This window comes from Dermochelys coriacea, chromosome 9, assembly GCF_009764565.3.
Source record: "Dermochelys coriacea isolate rDerCor1 chromosome 9, rDerCor1.pri.v4, whole genome shotgun sequence".
Taxonomy (NCBI): domain Eukaryota; kingdom Metazoa; phylum Chordata; order Testudines; family Dermochelyidae; genus Dermochelys; species Dermochelys coriacea.
Window position 1 is genome coordinate 102,160,683 of NC_050076.1, and position 18,180 is coordinate 102,178,862.

Here is an 18,180-nt window from a genome sequence, read left to right on the forward strand (position 1 = left end):
GATGCTATAATTATTTCTAGGATCTAGGACAAGTATCGTTTCCTCGCTGGGACAATGGGTTTCATTTTTTTTCAGTGAGAAAGGGCAGCAAATGCCCAATTAAGCAGATTTTTTTAGTCTCTGCAGTATGTCATTTTATGTAGATCCATATAAAATTAGTTTCATAACATTTAGTGTAAAATGCCACCACTGTAACTTAAACCTACTTCTGCTTGTTTTGTCCTCTTTGGGTGAAATAATTGATACAATTCTTTATAGAGACAGCTTTGTCATAAATTTAAAATCATCTTTTTTACTATACCGAATATAGCTATTTTTCTTGATTTTCTTGTATAATATAGGCATCAATTTTTTTTTTACCTTTATTGCTTTCCCGTGGAAGTGCCAAGAAGAGTGGAATAATTACCTGGTATGTTTTACACAGCGTATGACTATTACTATAGTTCAGTGTTACCATTGGTATCCCATTATTGGCTTATTCAGTTTAGCATCCACTATATAAACTGGAGAGCCTTCTCTGTGGTCCTAATGCTTAACTACTATTTCTTCTTTGTATATCTCTTCACTTCCTTTCTTTGTAAGCCATTTAAAAAAAATCTAATTCTGTTTTGTTAAATTATAAAGATTACACTGCACTTATTTTTCCACAATTAGTTGTGGGTTTTCTTAGCATACTTACAATTCAATTATTTGAGTCACTTATGAAAACTTCAGTAGAATTGGATGTATTCCCTTTTCCTCTCAAAAGTATCATGGGGTCAGAAAAGAGAAGAGGAACCATGAAAGTGAGCATGAGAGTGAGAGAGATTCATGGTGTGAAAAGCAAAGTCTGCATGCACCTACATTTGGGGCATTTAAAGTTCATTCCAGTTCTGCAGTTATTACCCACTTAAAGGGTTCTGCGACATATTTGCTATCTCTAGTATCTCTATCTCTGTATTAACCGGACAAAACTCAGTGAATTCGGAGTTTTCTGGAAATGGTAGCAGTGTTTGGAACAATTCTCTGGTTCTCATTATCTCTAAAGTACCAGTGGTGGATAGCCGGCAGAGGCGAAGTTGAGCCACTTGGGAGTGAAAGACTTCTTCCCTGCTTTCTATGGTAGGTTTTGAGAGGTAACCAGAGTTGGCAGCCCAACTGCCAGTGCTGCCTTCTCTTCCTTCATCACTCTGTGGCTTGTGGTTGGCCACCCTTCTATGGCAGTTTAGGGATTTTGGAACTCCAGCCCTCTGTTATCTTTCATGTCAGCCTTTTCTGGAGTCTTAGGAGAGAGAGAGAGAGAGAGAGAGACCCTTTCCCCATGGTAGTGTTAGCAGAAAGTGGTACTCCGGTTTATGCTGCCTGATTACCTCTTTGCTTTCTGCTCTGACATCAAAGAGCAATACCCCTCGCCTCTGTCAGGAGGTAGAGTCTGGGAATAGAAAAATTGGTCTCAGTTTAAATTACTTAATTTAACTCGCAACTGGATTTTATTTTTGTCCTTTTCAATTTGTGTGGGTTTTTATATGAACTACACTCAAGGATTCAGTAGTAGCACACCCAGACACGTATAGCATTTATACATTGCTCTTTTGTGACCCTAACACATTCCACAAGCAATTTCTAGTTTAAAAATAAAAACGGGGATCTTCAAAAGTAGTTAAGCACCCAAATCCTATTAAAAAATCAATGGGATTTCTGCACCTAATGCTTCAGTAGCTTTGAAAACTCCAGCCAAAGAAGTTAAGCTATAGAGTTCATCTGTTTGACTTTGGTATAACTAAAAACTATTCAGAATGCTGCTGATCACTGAGACCCAGTTTAAGAGAACAGCAAGGCTATAATGAGGGAGGAGGTAGAAATTGGACTTCAGTAACTTGGTGAATAAAGGGTCCAGATTATTCCTCCACAGAACTTGCAACTTCTGTTGAAGTCAATGGAATTTGTGTGTGCAGCTGTCAGGATTATTAAGCCCTTATATTTGATAATAGAAGTTAATGTTTCCTTTTAATTTTTCAGCCAGAACTATGTGTCTGACACCTACAAATGAATAGCTTGTGACTGGACACCTCATCAGAAAAGCATTCCAAGTAGAAATGTATGCTTTAGTTATCATTTAAAGTGTCAGAGGTCATTTCACTGATCTTTCCTAGTGTGATGCTTTCATGCATCTTGACTCTGGATATTTCATAGCAAAAGAGGACACAGAGTAGAGTACCCTATTATATTGTGAGTCAGCACCTGTGTGTTCTAAGAGAGAAGATGAAAGTTTCAAGTGCTTGTTTGCTAAATATTGCAGTTTGTGTTTAAAGATGAGTTAGACTTACTGTCAGTGCTCTTCCATGCCATAAAATTAGTCCCCCCCCATCTCAGATGAAATCACTCATACATTTGTACCAGCAAAACTTTTATTTCTTGTACTAATTGATGAGAAGTTTTCATTATAAATAGGCATTGGCAAATCACAATGCTGACTACTTTAAATTGTAGTTTAAATGCTAGAGGAGTTGTGTTACAAAACTGTAGTTGAGTAATATTAATTAAAGGACAAGACTTCACTATTTTAGAGGAGGACAAAAAGAATTACTAATGCATTTAATCTAGTAATTTTTTGCCCAATTAAAGTGCTTCTTTAAATTACACAGATGAACAATGCAGAAGTGTGTATTTAAAAAAAAATGAAGAACCATGCATTATGTAACTAGATTTATCTGTGTTGCTTATTATAACGTTAAATTCCCTAATATCAGAATGATAAAATATTCACTTTACAGTGCTGCCCTATCACTGTTCAGCTTACTCAGCTCTTACATGGCCATCTAATTTATTAGAGAATTCCTAAATTAGCTAGTCAAGAAGTTCGAACATCTATTCTTAATAGGAAGACATTAAGCGTACTTAATATTTAAAAATCATTTTTGGCAGGCTAAGGACAAGCATTACTTTATTTTCTAATAATAATACATGAAAGTTTCATTATTTAAATCAGCCTCTTCATTAAGTTAATAGTTTCATTAGCTAAACATATGCTTGGCCACACACATACATACCAGAGTTTTGGTTAGATCATAAAATAGTGAAGATCTGTCGTGAGCTAGGATAATCTTAATACGAAATTAAAATTTAGCTCCTTGCTTGCTGATAAATACCATGGTGCTGGCACATGACAAGAGTAATTTCAGAAGATGCCACTTACCAGTGACCGAAACACTTGCAGTCATGGTTCATTGGAGAATAATTTGACAAAGAAAATAAGGTTATAATCCTTTAAGAAACAAGCTGTTGAGCTACACAAAGTTATCAATATACTATCTGGACTATGTTGCTTTTGTAAATTTTTAATGTATTCTGTCATGTCATATTTTTAAAAATAACCTATGAAAATATGTACTCTAGTGTGAAGAAAATTATGCTAGAGAAAATTTAGGCCAATTTGGTATTTTGTGTCAAAAGAAGCATACATTATAAAACATTTTAAAACAACTTGGATTTATTTACCTAAATTCATAGATTCACAAAATTATTCATTCTCGTAGTTGTCTTGCTGATATGGGTTTAGAATAAATCCAGTTTCATAATGAGAGCAAAACAAAATAATTGTTTTATTGTTACTTTGACAATAAGTGATAAATATTATAGTTAACAAGACAAAACTCTCAGTACTTCCTACTAAATTCTTAATGGTTTAATGTGCATTGCATGTGCTCACTCAACAGGCCAAGATCTAAAGGGAAGGCAGGTTTCAGAGTAGCAGCCGTGTTAGTCTGTATTCGCAAAAAGAAAAGGAGTACTTGTGGCACCTTAGAGACTAACAAATTTATTAGAGCATAAGCTTTCGTGAGCTACAGCTCACTTCATCGGATGCATCCGATGAAGTGAGCTGTAGCTCACGAATGCTTATGCTCTAATAAATTTGTTAGTCTCTAAGGTGCCACAAGTACTCCTTTTCTTTTTTTAAAGGGAAGGCAGAGTTTCAGTTCCAAATATTCTACATATTGTTTTTAAAAACTATTAAAGGAACATTAAAGTTGCAAAGTCAAACACTCAGGTTAAGAAATTCCAGAATTAAATTTGCTCACGTAACCTTAATTTTGCCGCCTTGTGCATATGCATTATGGTACAGTATTTAATTACATCATCACATACAGTCTTCTCCACCAGAGCCCTACCTCATTCAGGGCATAGGATGGATGATGCACTAGGAATAATGAATCAGGATTGTGTAACAAATGAGTCAGTCGTCTCTAATACCCCTGCTAGTCAGACAGTCTCCAGTCTTCCTGCTTTCAGTTCTGGTGTCCAGCGCCACAGTGGCCATAGGGTCTGCAATTCCAGGAAAGCCTTGCTCTCCAAAGGTAGTGCATGCACAGTCTGATTGGCACATAAGTAGGGCCCTACCAAATTCACAGTCCATTTTGGTCAATTTCACGGTCATAGGATATTAAAAATCATAGATGTCATGATTTCAGTTGTTAAAATATGAAATTTTACAGTGTTGTAATTGTGGGGGTCCTGACCTAAAAAGAAGCTGTGGAAGGGTTGCAAGGTAATTGTAGGGGGGGGTTGCGGTACTGCTACCCTTACTTCTGTGCTGCTGTGGGCACCGGCACTGCCTTCAGAGGTAGGCAGTTGGAGAGCAGCAGCTGCTGGCCGGGAGCCCAGCTCTAAAGGCAGAGCCGCTGCCAGTAGCAGCGCAGAAGTGCAGATGGCCTGGTGTGGTATTGCCACCCTTACTTCTGCGCTGCTGCCTGCAGAGCTGAGACCTTGGTCAGCAGCCGCCACTCTCCGGCCGTCCCGCTCTAAAGGCAGCCATGCAGAAGTAAGGGTGCAAATACCACAACCCTCCTAAAATAACCTTATGACCACCCTGAAACTCGCTTTTGGGTCAGGACATACAATTTTAGAAATGCTGGTCTCACCCGTGAAATCTGTATGATATAGTATAGGGTAAAAGCACACAAAAGACTGGATTTCACGGCGGGAGACCAGATTTCACGGTCGGTGACATGTTTCTCGTGGCCATTAATTTGGTAGGACCCTACACATAAAAGAGCTGTGTGGAATGGACTTTGCTCACTAGAGATGAAATCTTTGGAGCTTTTAGCTTTCAAATTCTAACAAGTCTCTGAGCATGTACAAACAGATCTTCAGAGACTTTATAATTGAACAAATCTGGGCATATTTTCACAGGGATGGCAAGACACAGCCCTAACACTAATCAGCTCTTGAACAACATGCTGTACACTGGGGGGAAACACGTACATCATTGACCATGCACACTTCCAAATATATATACAGTTAGGAATACTGTAGCAAAGAATATCTTTGCTATTTAGGGTGTAGGGTTTAGTGATGATTTTAAGGAAACTGGAGATAGGGAGCTAATTTGCATTTTGATTCTTAAATCTGACACTGATCAGTCAATACACAGGATTAACTAGTTTAGCAGGTTGTGCAGCAGTTTTTTTTCAGACCAGATATTTGGTTGTCATGGATGCCAGACAATGAGATATTTTTAGTCTGGTATATTCTGTGTTACCAAAGGAAGGTATTTTGAAACTTCCTGAAACAATTTAATAAGAATTGTTAGCATTTAGTAAGCATTTCATGAACAACCTGTGTTTGCCTTTGTGTACTCCATGCCTATAACTAAAACTTTTGCTGTATTTAGCCCTATCAAGTTTGTTCATGAAATGAGGTAAAAATACTCTTGATGCACATATATTACCTTGGATATTGCAGTTAGCTGGATTTAGTGCATGGTAATCCTATATTGTACAAAGTTATTGTACAAAACTTGCAAATCAAAACAGTTTATTTCCTGTTCCAGTCTTAAACCACTGGTGTATGGAGAAAAGGGTAACATAGTTATATCAGTTAGACTGTTGTATACTAGTAAAGACAGAGAAAATGCAAGCAGGAAAGGAACATAATGCAAGGATCGGATGATGAGAAATGTGAGGAGTAAAAGGCTATATAGTATGGAACAGAGAAGATTCAGGGAAGGGTGATGAGATACATGATGTATCTGCAAACGTTTTCTAGGAAACAATATAAACAAAGATTATATTCAGTCTCAGATGATTGAGATAAGAGCAAGGCCCTGAATGTTGGGGGGGGGGGGAAAGCTTAAAATACACATTAGGAGAGTTCTCTGTTAGTAAGAGCTGTTGGATAATGGAATTGATAAAGGACAATAGCAAAGATACCTTCACTGCAAATATTTCAGAACAGGTTATGTACAGTGTTAGTGTAAATAATGTAGCTAGCAGTCATATAAAGCACTTGGGTCACCCCACTAACTGTTGGGTGTTAGGAAGAAACTTCCCCAGTGGGCTGGGTATTTTATAGTTGTCCGCTAAATAGCTTCCTGCACCTTTCCCCAAAGCCATGGTACTAACCTCTGAGAGGGATTACTGAAATATATAGACCATTGGTCTGATCTGGTGTGGCAGTTCCTGGGTTCATTTCATGTTTAACTCAGCATTCATTTGACCATAAAGCTATTATAGAAAACTGGGCTCAGTGTTTCCCCAGACTAACTATTTTTGATTAAAGTAGGGTTAACATTCATGTTTATGTCAACTTGTTGTGAATTCTCATTATCTATTATAGTCGCTGCTGCAGGTCTTCCTTTTTCAGCCTTTTACAATTCTGATTAAAAATGGTTGTGCTGCACTTTTTACTTAATGACTTATTGATCAGAACAATAGAACTAATTAGAAAATGAATTAACTTTCTTCTTTGCAAGTCTGCCTAATTGTGATATACTGTACTTATTATAAAGCACTGATCAATATATTTACATTCATTATTACCCAATTAATTATAGTGCTTGTCAAACCACATTAATAAATGTAAGTAAAATGACTTTGGTAACGGTGCCTATTCTACTTTTGTACTACTTTTGTATTCATTAGGAATTAGATATTTGGTTATCTTTTATTCAGTAGTTAAAGTACATTTACCTGCAAAAAAACAAAACAAAAACAATTAACTAGTATACCCATCCTTTTTTTAAAATAAGTTGATAGACATGCCTGGTCTGTTAAATATGTGTAATGAGAGATTTCACTCAATTTAATAAAATCACTAGAAATGTTATGTCATAAGCGTAAAGGCGTTCACTCCTGTAATATGGTAACCACCTGTTAAATAGAGAGCACTGACTGTGTTCTATAATGTCTCTTTAAACAACAGTCAGCTGTTGTAATGATTTTTTTTCTGATCTGTACATGGCAAGGATTTGTAACCCTGTTATACTTTGTGTGTTTAAAAAAAAAATCAGATATAAGATTGAATTAGTCATGTGTTCCCAGAAATGAATAGTAAAGAATTACTTTTATGAAAATTTGGTTTACAGGCCTAAAAGTGCAAGTTAAATTAAATTTTGAATAAATCTGAATTCTGTTTTGCAGGCTTAGGTTTTTTTTTTAAATTGGTCACAAGTATTTTATGCCTTATGATATTTGTTTTATTTGCCATTATCTTGCATATTGATAGGGTGACTGAAAATATATAGGGTATACTGCATTTTCCCTTTGTTTTGCAGAGATGAGTTTTTAATGCTATGATAGCATACATGTAGTTTACACGTCAGTAACAAAATCAGAACTCTATCGTTTTGGGAGGCTGTATTTTGTAGTGGCTATGTCAAAAGATTGGGAGTCAGGAGACCAGAGCCATATTTCCAGCTCCTACCACTGACTTGCTATGTGACCTTGGGCAAGTTGCTTAAACTCCTCTGAATATCACTTTCATTGCTTGAATAATGGAGAGAAAACTTGCCCTTTCTAAAGCATTTTGAGATCATGAAAGATGCCGAGTGCCCACTATCTTTTTTTTTTTTCTTTCTTTTTCTAGTATTGATGGTGATCTTAAATAGAAGTTGAGAGTCTACTTCTTAAACTTGACTGTTTGGGAGATATGGCAATCTTGTTATTTTTAATGTGAAAATACAAATTGTTGAATGGGTTACAGTTTTGGTACAATGACCTTGGCTTGCTTGGCAAGCAGTAAAATCATACCTTATGTTTGCTTGCTTTTGTTTCCTTAAACTAGATCTAAATATCCAAGAGCTTACTCAGTTACTGCTAGTAGGTCACTAAATTTTATAGTGTAAATGCCAAGGGTACTGTAGCGCTTGCTTAACTATAATGTAAAGGGTAATACCTATAAATCCACTCTGCACCATACATTTTTAAATGTGCAAATATAGCCAGTTGCAATTAAATGGTTCTAGTTTACAAACATTGCCATGAGGCGTTATCTTCTAAATACATAAATAGTTCTAATTTTATTGTAAAATGAGAACTCTGTACAAACTTACTGTTGTTTGTTACATCTGTGTCAGTGACCAGTCAGAACCCATACTTTCTCCCAACTGTTCAGAGATCCATAAGCAGTAATACTCCAGATGAGGATCTTTGCCCCTCTTGGTTGAAGTTACTGGGACAAGATTTGATTTTCTAATGTCTCAGTGGTACAGCTCCACCTATGGTAGTAATGATCGAAGTACTCATAGAGACATCCACTGGCACTAACTAGCCTCTTATCAAACCTGCTCAAAAGAGATCGGGTGTCCTGGTGCTTAAAATGGTGATGCTCACCAGTAGTCTGACTACAATTGTACTTCCATTATTCTTTCTACCCTATCTAGTGTAGACAAAGCCTTCAGCTTCAGTTCAAATCTTTAAGGCTCATGCTAAGTATATGTGGATAGTGTATGGAATTGTGTCATATATTATGGCTGAAATCTTAAAAGCCCACTGAAAATTTTGGCAAGTAAGTGGGTTTGCCTGTTTTCTAGTTGTTGCATATTAACTGTGGCAAGTTTTCCTTGGAGTTGAAGAAAGCCTTTTGAAAGTTTCTGCTTCGTTGGTTATCTGAGCTGATACTTTTATTAAGTATTCTTTCAGAGAAGTAACCTGTCAATGTAATTTTAAAAGGATCTTTGTAATAATTCTTTCTCTCGCAACAATACAATTCTTTCCTCCACATCAACGCATCTGTTTGAAAAGAAGGACCCAGGACATGTAAACGTAAGGAGCAAATATCCCTCAAAATCACATGAGACAATATACTTGATATGAGTACATTCAGATTTTAAAAAAAGAGAGCCAGAGCAAACTGACCAAAAACATTCAGGTCATGCACTAGAAACTGCTTTTTCTAACCTCTTGTTGATGTTGTTTTGACTTTTGTTTTCCAAAGACAAAAGTATGGAGAGTATCTTTCTGATTACAAAATACAGTGTAAAATATTGATTTGTATGTTAAAGAAGAGTTCCAGTGAGATTTAAAACAAACTATTTTAATTGTAAACAAACAGTACCGTAGTGCATGCTAAAATATATTCACATCTATTACAGCTTGTTCAAATTTATGCATTAGGTTTTTACATGTGAATTCAAACCTCTGAAACATACCCTTGTTCCTTTACTGTGTGTTACTGTTATGTCTGTGTACATAAAATCTTACTGTTTCAAACCCATGTGTATTGAGAATTTTTGTTTTTATAGCTGGCATTTAAAAAAACAACGTGAGTTTGAACATATAAAATATATTAACCTTATCAGAAAAATTCTTAAGTTTCAGAAACTGCTTTTACTAGAAATCTTCAAATGTGTATATTGAGAAAAAAATATTTGTTAAAAGACAATTCACATTTTAAACTGGGCTTCCTCAAAAAAAGAGCAGTGTGAAAAGTTGGAGATCAACGTTGAATTATCTTTTTGCAATTATCTTTAAAGTGATTTCTGAAACTAGTTTGGAGGCCAATGTTTATACCTGCATGTTACAATGTGGATGAGATTTTTTTTATTTCTATGTGAGATGTTCAGTAGTTGTATCAAATTGGTTATGTGTTATGAATGCTTTACTCAAATACAGTTTCTCTTATGGATAACTTCAATTTCACATTTGGGTTGATCACACATTTGCTAATGCCTTCTATTGAACCATGCCGATAGCATATTGATAACTTACAACATTCAGTAAATCATAAAATACTGTAACTGGTTAATATTGATCATTTTCTGAAGACCTAGCACAGGGGATTGAAATCTAATTTTGTAAAATGTCTATTATTAATTTAATGTTAGTGTACCAAAGCCTAGTATACATGTATTTTTATTATTTAAGTAGACATAAAATAAGTAGCATTTACATAAGTATAAGATCTAGACATCCCATAAAGTTTAAATGCATTTTACATCACAGGATGAAAGTAGTGAGCCAGCAACATTGCAGCAATTGAAAACATTAGCATTTTATAAAGTTGCTCCACCATTAGATTTGGGCAATAATTATTTGGAATTAAAAACCCATGTGCAAAGATATCTTTTGTCAACAAACTGTGGCACCTTTTCAGTATTCTTTTCATACTAGAGCAAGACTGCAGTAACCAATACAAATGAAATTATTAAATTTTAAAAACACATTTTGCACTAATAACCTCCAAATGCCATGTGCCAGTCTGATGAGGTAGTAAGACACTTAATTGTGAAATTAAAAAATGAGAAAATAAAGGCATCTTAAATAATTGTAAACACAATACAAATATATTTTAGGGAAGTGTCTGTTTTTTTAAAAAATGGAAAAATGGAAAATTCCAGAAAATGGAATTGACTGACTTTTTAAAGACCACATATATCAAAACCCTTGCTGGTCTACTTAATCAAAAATCTAAAATGAAATGATGAATTTTTAAAGTCATGAAATGTTACATGCATAACCTGCATGAACACATAGATGAGCAATAAGAACCCAGTACAACTCCCACTGTTATCAATAAAACAAGCTCACATTGATGTTGGCTTGGAGCTTAAATCACTATGGATTAAATGTTTATCAGCAATTAATTTAAACTGTGTGCTTAAGCTTGCTTTTTTTTGTTTTTGTTTTTCCCCATTTTCTTAGATCTCTAGTGGAAGAGGAAGATCCTCACATGAAAGTATCTCTTAGTAGCAGCGATATGGGCGTGTCTGCCCATCTACAGTCTTCAAAGACAGGGACCACACGATTTTTCACCAGCAACACTCATAGTTCTGTGGTATTACAGGTAATCTAACACAATATATTGTAATATTTATAGCAGTCTTACCTGAAGATTTTCAAGGCTTTGAACCATATCTGCACCTAAGAAAGTTCTCAAACCTGGAAAAGTGCCTCAGATACCTTTTATTAAACATTTGTTTGTGGCATGTTGACAATGCCCTTGTTGAATAGGCAGCATGGTTTTGTGTTCTTTATTTTCTCTTTGAGAGCTCATGTTATCTATGAAAATCAGATTTTTTTTCAAGTTAAATGTTCAGATCGCATCAACAATTTGAAAAACATGACCTTTCCCTCTAATTATAGACTTGTTCACTATTAACTTCAAATAGGTAAATAAGGCTTGCTAAAGTGAGGGACTGCTGTCTCAGAGAAACTCACCTCTTTAATACAGTCAAGCAATTTTTTCAGGTGAATTTCCTCTTCTCGTCTTTTCTATGTGAATGCTGTGTTAAAGATGTCATGAGGCTTAACTATTCCTCTTTGTGTCCCTAAAACATGTATCCGTTGGCAATTTCATTATCTGATCTATTCACATACTGTGCTGGAGTCAGAATACTTCCCACAAACAATCTTAGCAGCCATCTGCAGTTTCTACATGGTTTGCAAGCCATAGTATGTGACCTACATATGAAATCAGTATTAAGAAGCTTGTACTTTCTGCATGTAGAAAAACTGTTACATTATCCTCTGAAGCTCATCAGTATGCCAGCTTTCACTTGTTTTTTAATAAATATGCCACCTGTCTTTTACAGACCAATCATGAAATAGCCTTCAGTTTATCTTATCTGCCCCTGTTCAGCTAGGGAAAGATTACCTTTGTTTAATTCACAGCTATCTAATCAAGCAAGTTTCATGTTTTTACAGTGATAGTATATATTATATAAAAAAAGAAAAGGAGGACTTGTGGCACCTTAGAGACTAACAAATTTGTTAGTCTCTAAGGTGCCACAAGTCCTCCTTTTGTTTTTGCGGATACAAACTAACATGGCTGCTACTCTGAAACCTATATATTATACATACAGTGGTACCTGATGCATAAAAGGAAGTAAATGGCTTTGTTAATATTTGTGTCATGGGTGCCCACACTTCAGGAAAACCACACAAACCCTGTCAATAACCTCCTCACCATATATTAGCAGTATGCTTGCCCCTTTGAGTTACTTCTTCCAAACTCAAGAATCAAAACTCAAGTTACCCGAAAGTGGGTATACAAACTGAAGAGGAAGAAAATGTTGGGAGGGTGGCTCTACTCTGAAAAGTGACTGTAAAAATGACACTTCCATCCCCTACGTTTATCCAGGATCATATCCGTTGACTTCAGTGACAAGAATAAAATTGTAGCACTTCTTACTTCCATGAGCTCTATGGAGCTAAGGGGAGTTAGACTCTGTTTCATTCTGTACGTGCCAGATTTGGTTAGTGTTTCTTAACCTATTAATTTGGGCAATCGCTTTGAAGGAAATAAGTAAATGTGTAAATGAAGGTGCATAGGGGTAAATGGAGACCTAATATGAAGTACAGAACCTCTATCATTAGTGATGATGCACAAAATGGAGAGAACTCACCTGTGGGGCCTAGCAGGCAGGGGAAAACATATTTTTACTTATAAACTGGGCAGATGTGAAATGGAAAGAAATGACAAACTTGGAATTCTGTAGTGCTGTTTTTCAAAGCAGAACTGCACTTTAAACATTCACCCATGTGGTTTTCTCATCCTATTGTACACAGGTGTTACAGTCTTATTTTTGATCTGAAACCCTCCACTTGCCCAGCAAAACAGCATCATTGAGCTTTAGCATTCACTTTCAATTTTATCACGTGTCTTTTCCATTTTAATTAAAGTGAACTAAAGTGGTGGCCTCACCTTGTCAGTTTCCTATACTTTCTATCTAAAGCAAGAGACTTTGAAAGGTAAGATTATTTTATTGCAAATATTTATTTGCTTATGTAAACCAATTGGCACATTTACCCTTAAATTTGCTAATTGCTTTATAGAACTATATAAGTACTTGCAATAAGATAACCTCACATCACTGTTCTAAGACTTTATTTAAAAAATCCCCAAAATTTTTAAACCCAAAGAAGAAGAGAGTAGATTAGTTATATACTTTATTGGTTTCAAAAGCCTATAGCTCAATATGTATAAGTTGAAAAATGTTCTCATTACCAGCAGATTTCTGTTTATACCCCTGCAGCACAGAGACATAGCTACAGATAAGAGAATCACACCCCAGTTGTTCCAGCCATTGGAATGGGGGACTTTGAATCCTAGAACCAGTTGGGGTCAGTGAGACTGGGAGTTCCAAGTTCCGGCATGAGAGAGCTAGCAGTGACGTGTGTGTGTGTGTCAGATGCGATCATTGAGAGAACTGAGGTATTCTAAACCTGACTAGAGTTGGGGTAAATGTCCTCTGAGTTGCCATTAGCTGCATCTGGGAGATGGTCCTTCACCTCCACCCTCTGCCCTACCCCACAAAGGTTGATGAAGAACCCATCCCATCCAAAACCCTATTTTTTTCCATTGTTATTACTATAGCTGTGACATTGCTCACCAGAGAAACTAGGAAGCTTGTAGCTTTCGCTTTTTAGGATCTGAGTACAGTATTTTCATATAGTTCTCTAACAACATTTTGAAACAATTTGAGCCATTTTTTTCTTTGTTCATAATATTACAAGTTTGTGATGTATACCAAACCTGTGCAGATACTAATTTTTAAGCAGAGGAACATTTTTTAATTTGATCAATTTTTCCCTACAGTCGCTATCAGTCAGAAGTAAAGTTTATAGATCTACTAAAAGGTGCAAATGGATTAAACAAAATGTATCTGTTGAGCAACTCCTGGTATATTCTCTGTTGCATCTATTTCCATGAGGGGAAATTGTCTGGTGGGAGTTCTGTATTCTGCTGGTGATAATTTTCTAAAAATGGTCTTCTGGCCCACCCTGAACTAAGTTCTCTTTTTCTGTTGGAGCAACCAAACTAAGGCACCGTTGGACGGTGTCACATGGTGTTGCTCTCCTCTGGCAGATAAAAATGTAAGCCTCTCACTTACAGAAGTGAGATGCTTCCAAAGCTTTAAAATGTTATAAACTTCAGAAGGTAGTTCCTCTACGTTCTAGTTTCTGCTTGAATTGTGTAGGCATCACTAGAATTCTTCCATATCTTATGGATTCAAGCCTACAACCTGTACAATCCTTTGCTATCTCCTACTAGAACTTTATGCAGAAGTGCTGTGTGTTTTTTCTTGTATAGGATGAGGATTCCCTAAAGAATTATGACTTATTTTAGGACTTGCTGCCAACATAGCTTATGTGGATCACAATGGGTTTTCAGACAAAAACAAGCCAGAGCCTTTTTTCTTATTTTAATTTTGGGTTGAAAGCACCAGTAGTGTCTCAGTTTCTAACTCTTGGGCCTCTACTTGGTATTCTTTCATCTTCATATCTTAGGACAGGTCAAACTTTTCTAATGTTTTCCTACCTCTTACCTCACTGGGAACAATCACTGAGTCTCTTTTTCTGTCTGATTGGAAATGGCTTTTCTCTGGAGCCTTTACAAAGCTGGAGTTAACCTTATGGAAAGATTTACTTCAAGGCCAAACGCAGGTTACTGCATAGGTAAATTGTTTACCATCCCAAGGAGAGTATATACTCAGGCTACAAGGATCCCAATGTATATACAGTAGATTCTGTTTCCCCATTCATAGAATATCAGGGTTGGAAGGGACCTCAGGAGGTCATCTAGTCCAAGCCCTTGCTCAGAGTAGGACCAATCCCCAATTTTTGCCCCAGATCTCTAAATGGCTGCCTCAGGGATTGAACTCACAACCCTGGGTTTAGCAGGCCAATGCTCAAACCACTGAGCTATCCCTCCCCCCTTAAAGGGGCTTTCACAGAAGCAAAAAAATTAGTGGCAGGTTGCTGTTTGTTCAGTTCATAGTTTATTAGAAAGTGACTCCAATCATTAATACTGCAGCGGAGATATTTTTGCTTCATCTTCCAGCATAATAGATAGAATAGCAGCAAATAGCATTGTTTGGAGACCCTGGCAATTAGACATATTGAATACAGCTCATTGCCTTCAGATTTCAATTGTAAAAGAATAATTTTTCTCCAAAGTCTTAATACCTATTCTTGCAATATAAATTGGAGAACTAGTAGGGTGCTTCCTTTTTTGCAAGGGCTAGTTTCAGAAGACCTAGTAAAAATGCACCAGTTGAGGGTCATTGGATTACTGAAATGCTTCATTCTGGTACCTGTCTAAAAATTAATAGATGGATTAGTTTATATAATTGTATTAGATCATTGTCAAAATGTTGTTATATCATTGTCAAAAAATTAAACTCCAGTTAGGTGCAAAATATTTTGTGCTGTCCTTAGATCACAGTCTGGTTTGCCTGGATATGATGGGAAGGACAGCAGAGAAGGTGGGAAGACTCCTATATTTCCATGCAGCCCAAAGGCTCAACATAGAGAAATTCACTGCTCTCTTAGGGTATGTCTACACTACAATTAAAAACCTGTGGCTGGCCCATGCCTGCTGGCACGGGCTGCAGGGCTGTTTAATTGCAGTGTAGCTGTCCGGGCTTGGGCTGGAGCCCAAGCTCTAGGGCTGTGCAAGGTGAGAGGGTCCCAGAGCTCGGGCTGCAGCCTCAGCCAGAATGTCTACACTGCAATTAAACAGCCCCACAGCCCGAGTCCGACGAGCTGAGTCATTTGACACAGGTTAGCTGTGGGTGTCTTACAGCAGTGGTAGTCAGGTTTGCAGGACACTGACTAGCCACTTTGATTATGATTGTAAATAAATTTTAGCCGTAAATTTTAGTTCAAAGCAGGAAGTTGTCTTCATATCTTGGGTTATCGTATTGCTGAGCTGGGTTCAGAATAGGCCTCTGTCAGTATGTTGAATGTTAGAAGAATGTTATGAAGGATTACACTGAATTTAACTATGCCCATATTTATGCGTTTCCTCTGGTTCTTTTCTGTTTTCCCATTGTGTTCTTTCTTTAGGACAAATCTGAGTTTTCATCTCTGTATTTATGTTCACCACAGCTTTAAAGTCCAGTCTTCTTTTTTAATAAAAATAATAAATAAATTCTGGAATTTGGAGCTAAGACTCTCAAATGTTATTTGTAAGGCTATTTGCTTCCTTTCCCTCCCCTCACCCCCATCCACCTTATCAATATTGTTGAGTTAGGCGACATATATGACTAAATGAAATTGATCCAAGTCCTTCCCACGTTCTTGTAATGTATGAAAGGGGCCATTATTTCTATTGATCTTTAAGTATTCCCGAAATAGGTTTTCCCCCATATGCAAACCTTTCTTTTAAGGTGCCATTGTTATCTGAGACCCAGGTAGTTGTAGTTTGCTCCTCAGACTTCTCTGGAGAAGGAAACAACATGAGAAATACTAATACAACATGAGCCTTCTGGGAGGTTTTACAAAGTTAAAATTGGTAATAAAATTGACAAAAGTTGTAGTTAAGTGACACCCTTCTTTTAAGTCCCAATATCATTCAACCTTCCAGATTGCAGAGTACTTTGAAGGAGTAGTATGGAACATAAATGTATCCTGCACATGTTATATTTTTCTGAGAAATGGTGCTGATCCAAATGGGCAAATGTCAATTCCTACCTGAAACCATTTACATCTGGAGAATAAGTGGACAAAAAACATGCCCTTTCTGAACAAATCTATCTTTGTTTTATGATTAAGAACGCTTACTCAGTCAGACTGAACTTTGCACTCCGTAGTCACTCATGGAGACTAATTGAATTGTTCTATTTGATTTAAGTTTTTGAATTATTTGATTATATTTTAAAGTCTGAGCACATGATGGTTATAGTATGGAAGACCACTACTCAGACTTCAGTTTCAAGCAATTGTCAAGGAGCATACACAATCTTTAAGGGAAGTTATTTATTTACTTTAAGAAATCCAGACAAACTTTTACTTTCCGCTTCAAGATGACTGAGCAGTTCAGGTTGTGATCTTGTTTTAGGGTTTTGACCAGCTGCGAGTAGAAGGTTTACTTTGCGATGTGACGCTAGTACCAGGTGATGGTGATGAAGTATTTCCTGTTCACCGAGCTATGATGGCATCAGCTAGTGATTACTTCAAGGCTATGTTCACAGGTAGTGCTTTTATTACTGTAATAAATTTGGACTCTGAGCTGTTTTAAACATGTCTTTGGTGTCAGATATTCTAATATGTCTAACATACATACTAGATTAAACACTTTCTTCCATATAATATTACTATAATAACCATAAAAAATCAAAATCTTTTCATTTAACTGAAATTAAAGTTCAAATGAATTAAATTAGCTTTTTAATTGTGTAAGAATATGTATATTATTAGGGTGAACTCTTTCAAATGTAATTGAAGAACCCATTTTAATGTATCTAATTTCTTACTTAGGTGGAATGAAGGAACAAGATTTAATGTGCATAAAGCTTCATGGTGTGAACAAAATAGGTTTAAAGAAGATTATTGATTTCATTTACACTGCAAAACTTTCTCTTAATATGGACAACCTTCAGGACACTCTAGAAGCGGCCAGTTTTTTGCAGATTTTACCTGTTTTGGACTTCTGTAAAGTGTTTCTGATCTCTGGGGTAAGGTATTTTGATTTGACATTAGTTTCAAGTTCTGACTTCCTTTTAAAAAAAACAAAAAACAAAAAAACATTGATTGTGTAATATCCATAGGCGAGGATTTAAGAATGACACTGGATAACTTGGGTTCACATACAGTAAGTTCCTCTAGCTTCAAAGGAACCATAAAATTGAATCTTATTTACTGTACCTAACGCTAATCACACTAAGCTTGTGATTTAAATATCATGGCACATTAAAAATGTAAGAACTTGTTGCAGTTTCTAATTTTACTGCATGAACTGTAAAATTATATTCCAGTAAACCATAGTCATACTTCATTAGTTGGTTACTGGATTTCTCTCACTGATGCTCATTTTTTATAACTTACCATAAGAAAGTTACTTTGTGAATTCATAGTAATGTAGTCATTATTGCACAGTGAATTATTTGTCATATTATCTTTGTACTTACTTGTTTTGTATATAACATTTTCTTATGGGGGATGTGAAGCACATAATTACAGTGGTTGTCACTGAAATCTT

General features: G+C 36.1%; 1 protein-coding gene across 13 annotated transcripts in view; it reads left to right on the forward strand.

Moving 5' to 3' along the window:
- KLHL13 (kelch like family member 13) overlaps positions 1 to 18,180 on the forward strand; it is a 134,998-nt gene that overhangs the window by 79,614 nt on the left and 37,204 nt on the right. For all 13 annotated transcript variants that reach the window (XM_038416013.2, XM_043491844.1, XM_043491848.1 and 10 more), the window contains 3 exons: positions 10,899 to 11,040; positions 17,041 to 17,173; positions 17,460 to 17,656. In XM_038416013.2, the coding sequence (XP_038271941.1) occupies positions 10,899 to 11,040; positions 17,041 to 17,173; positions 17,460 to 17,656 (472 nt within the window). The remainder of the gene's footprint in view (positions 1 to 10,898; positions 11,041 to 17,040; positions 17,174 to 17,459; positions 17,657 to 18,180) is intronic.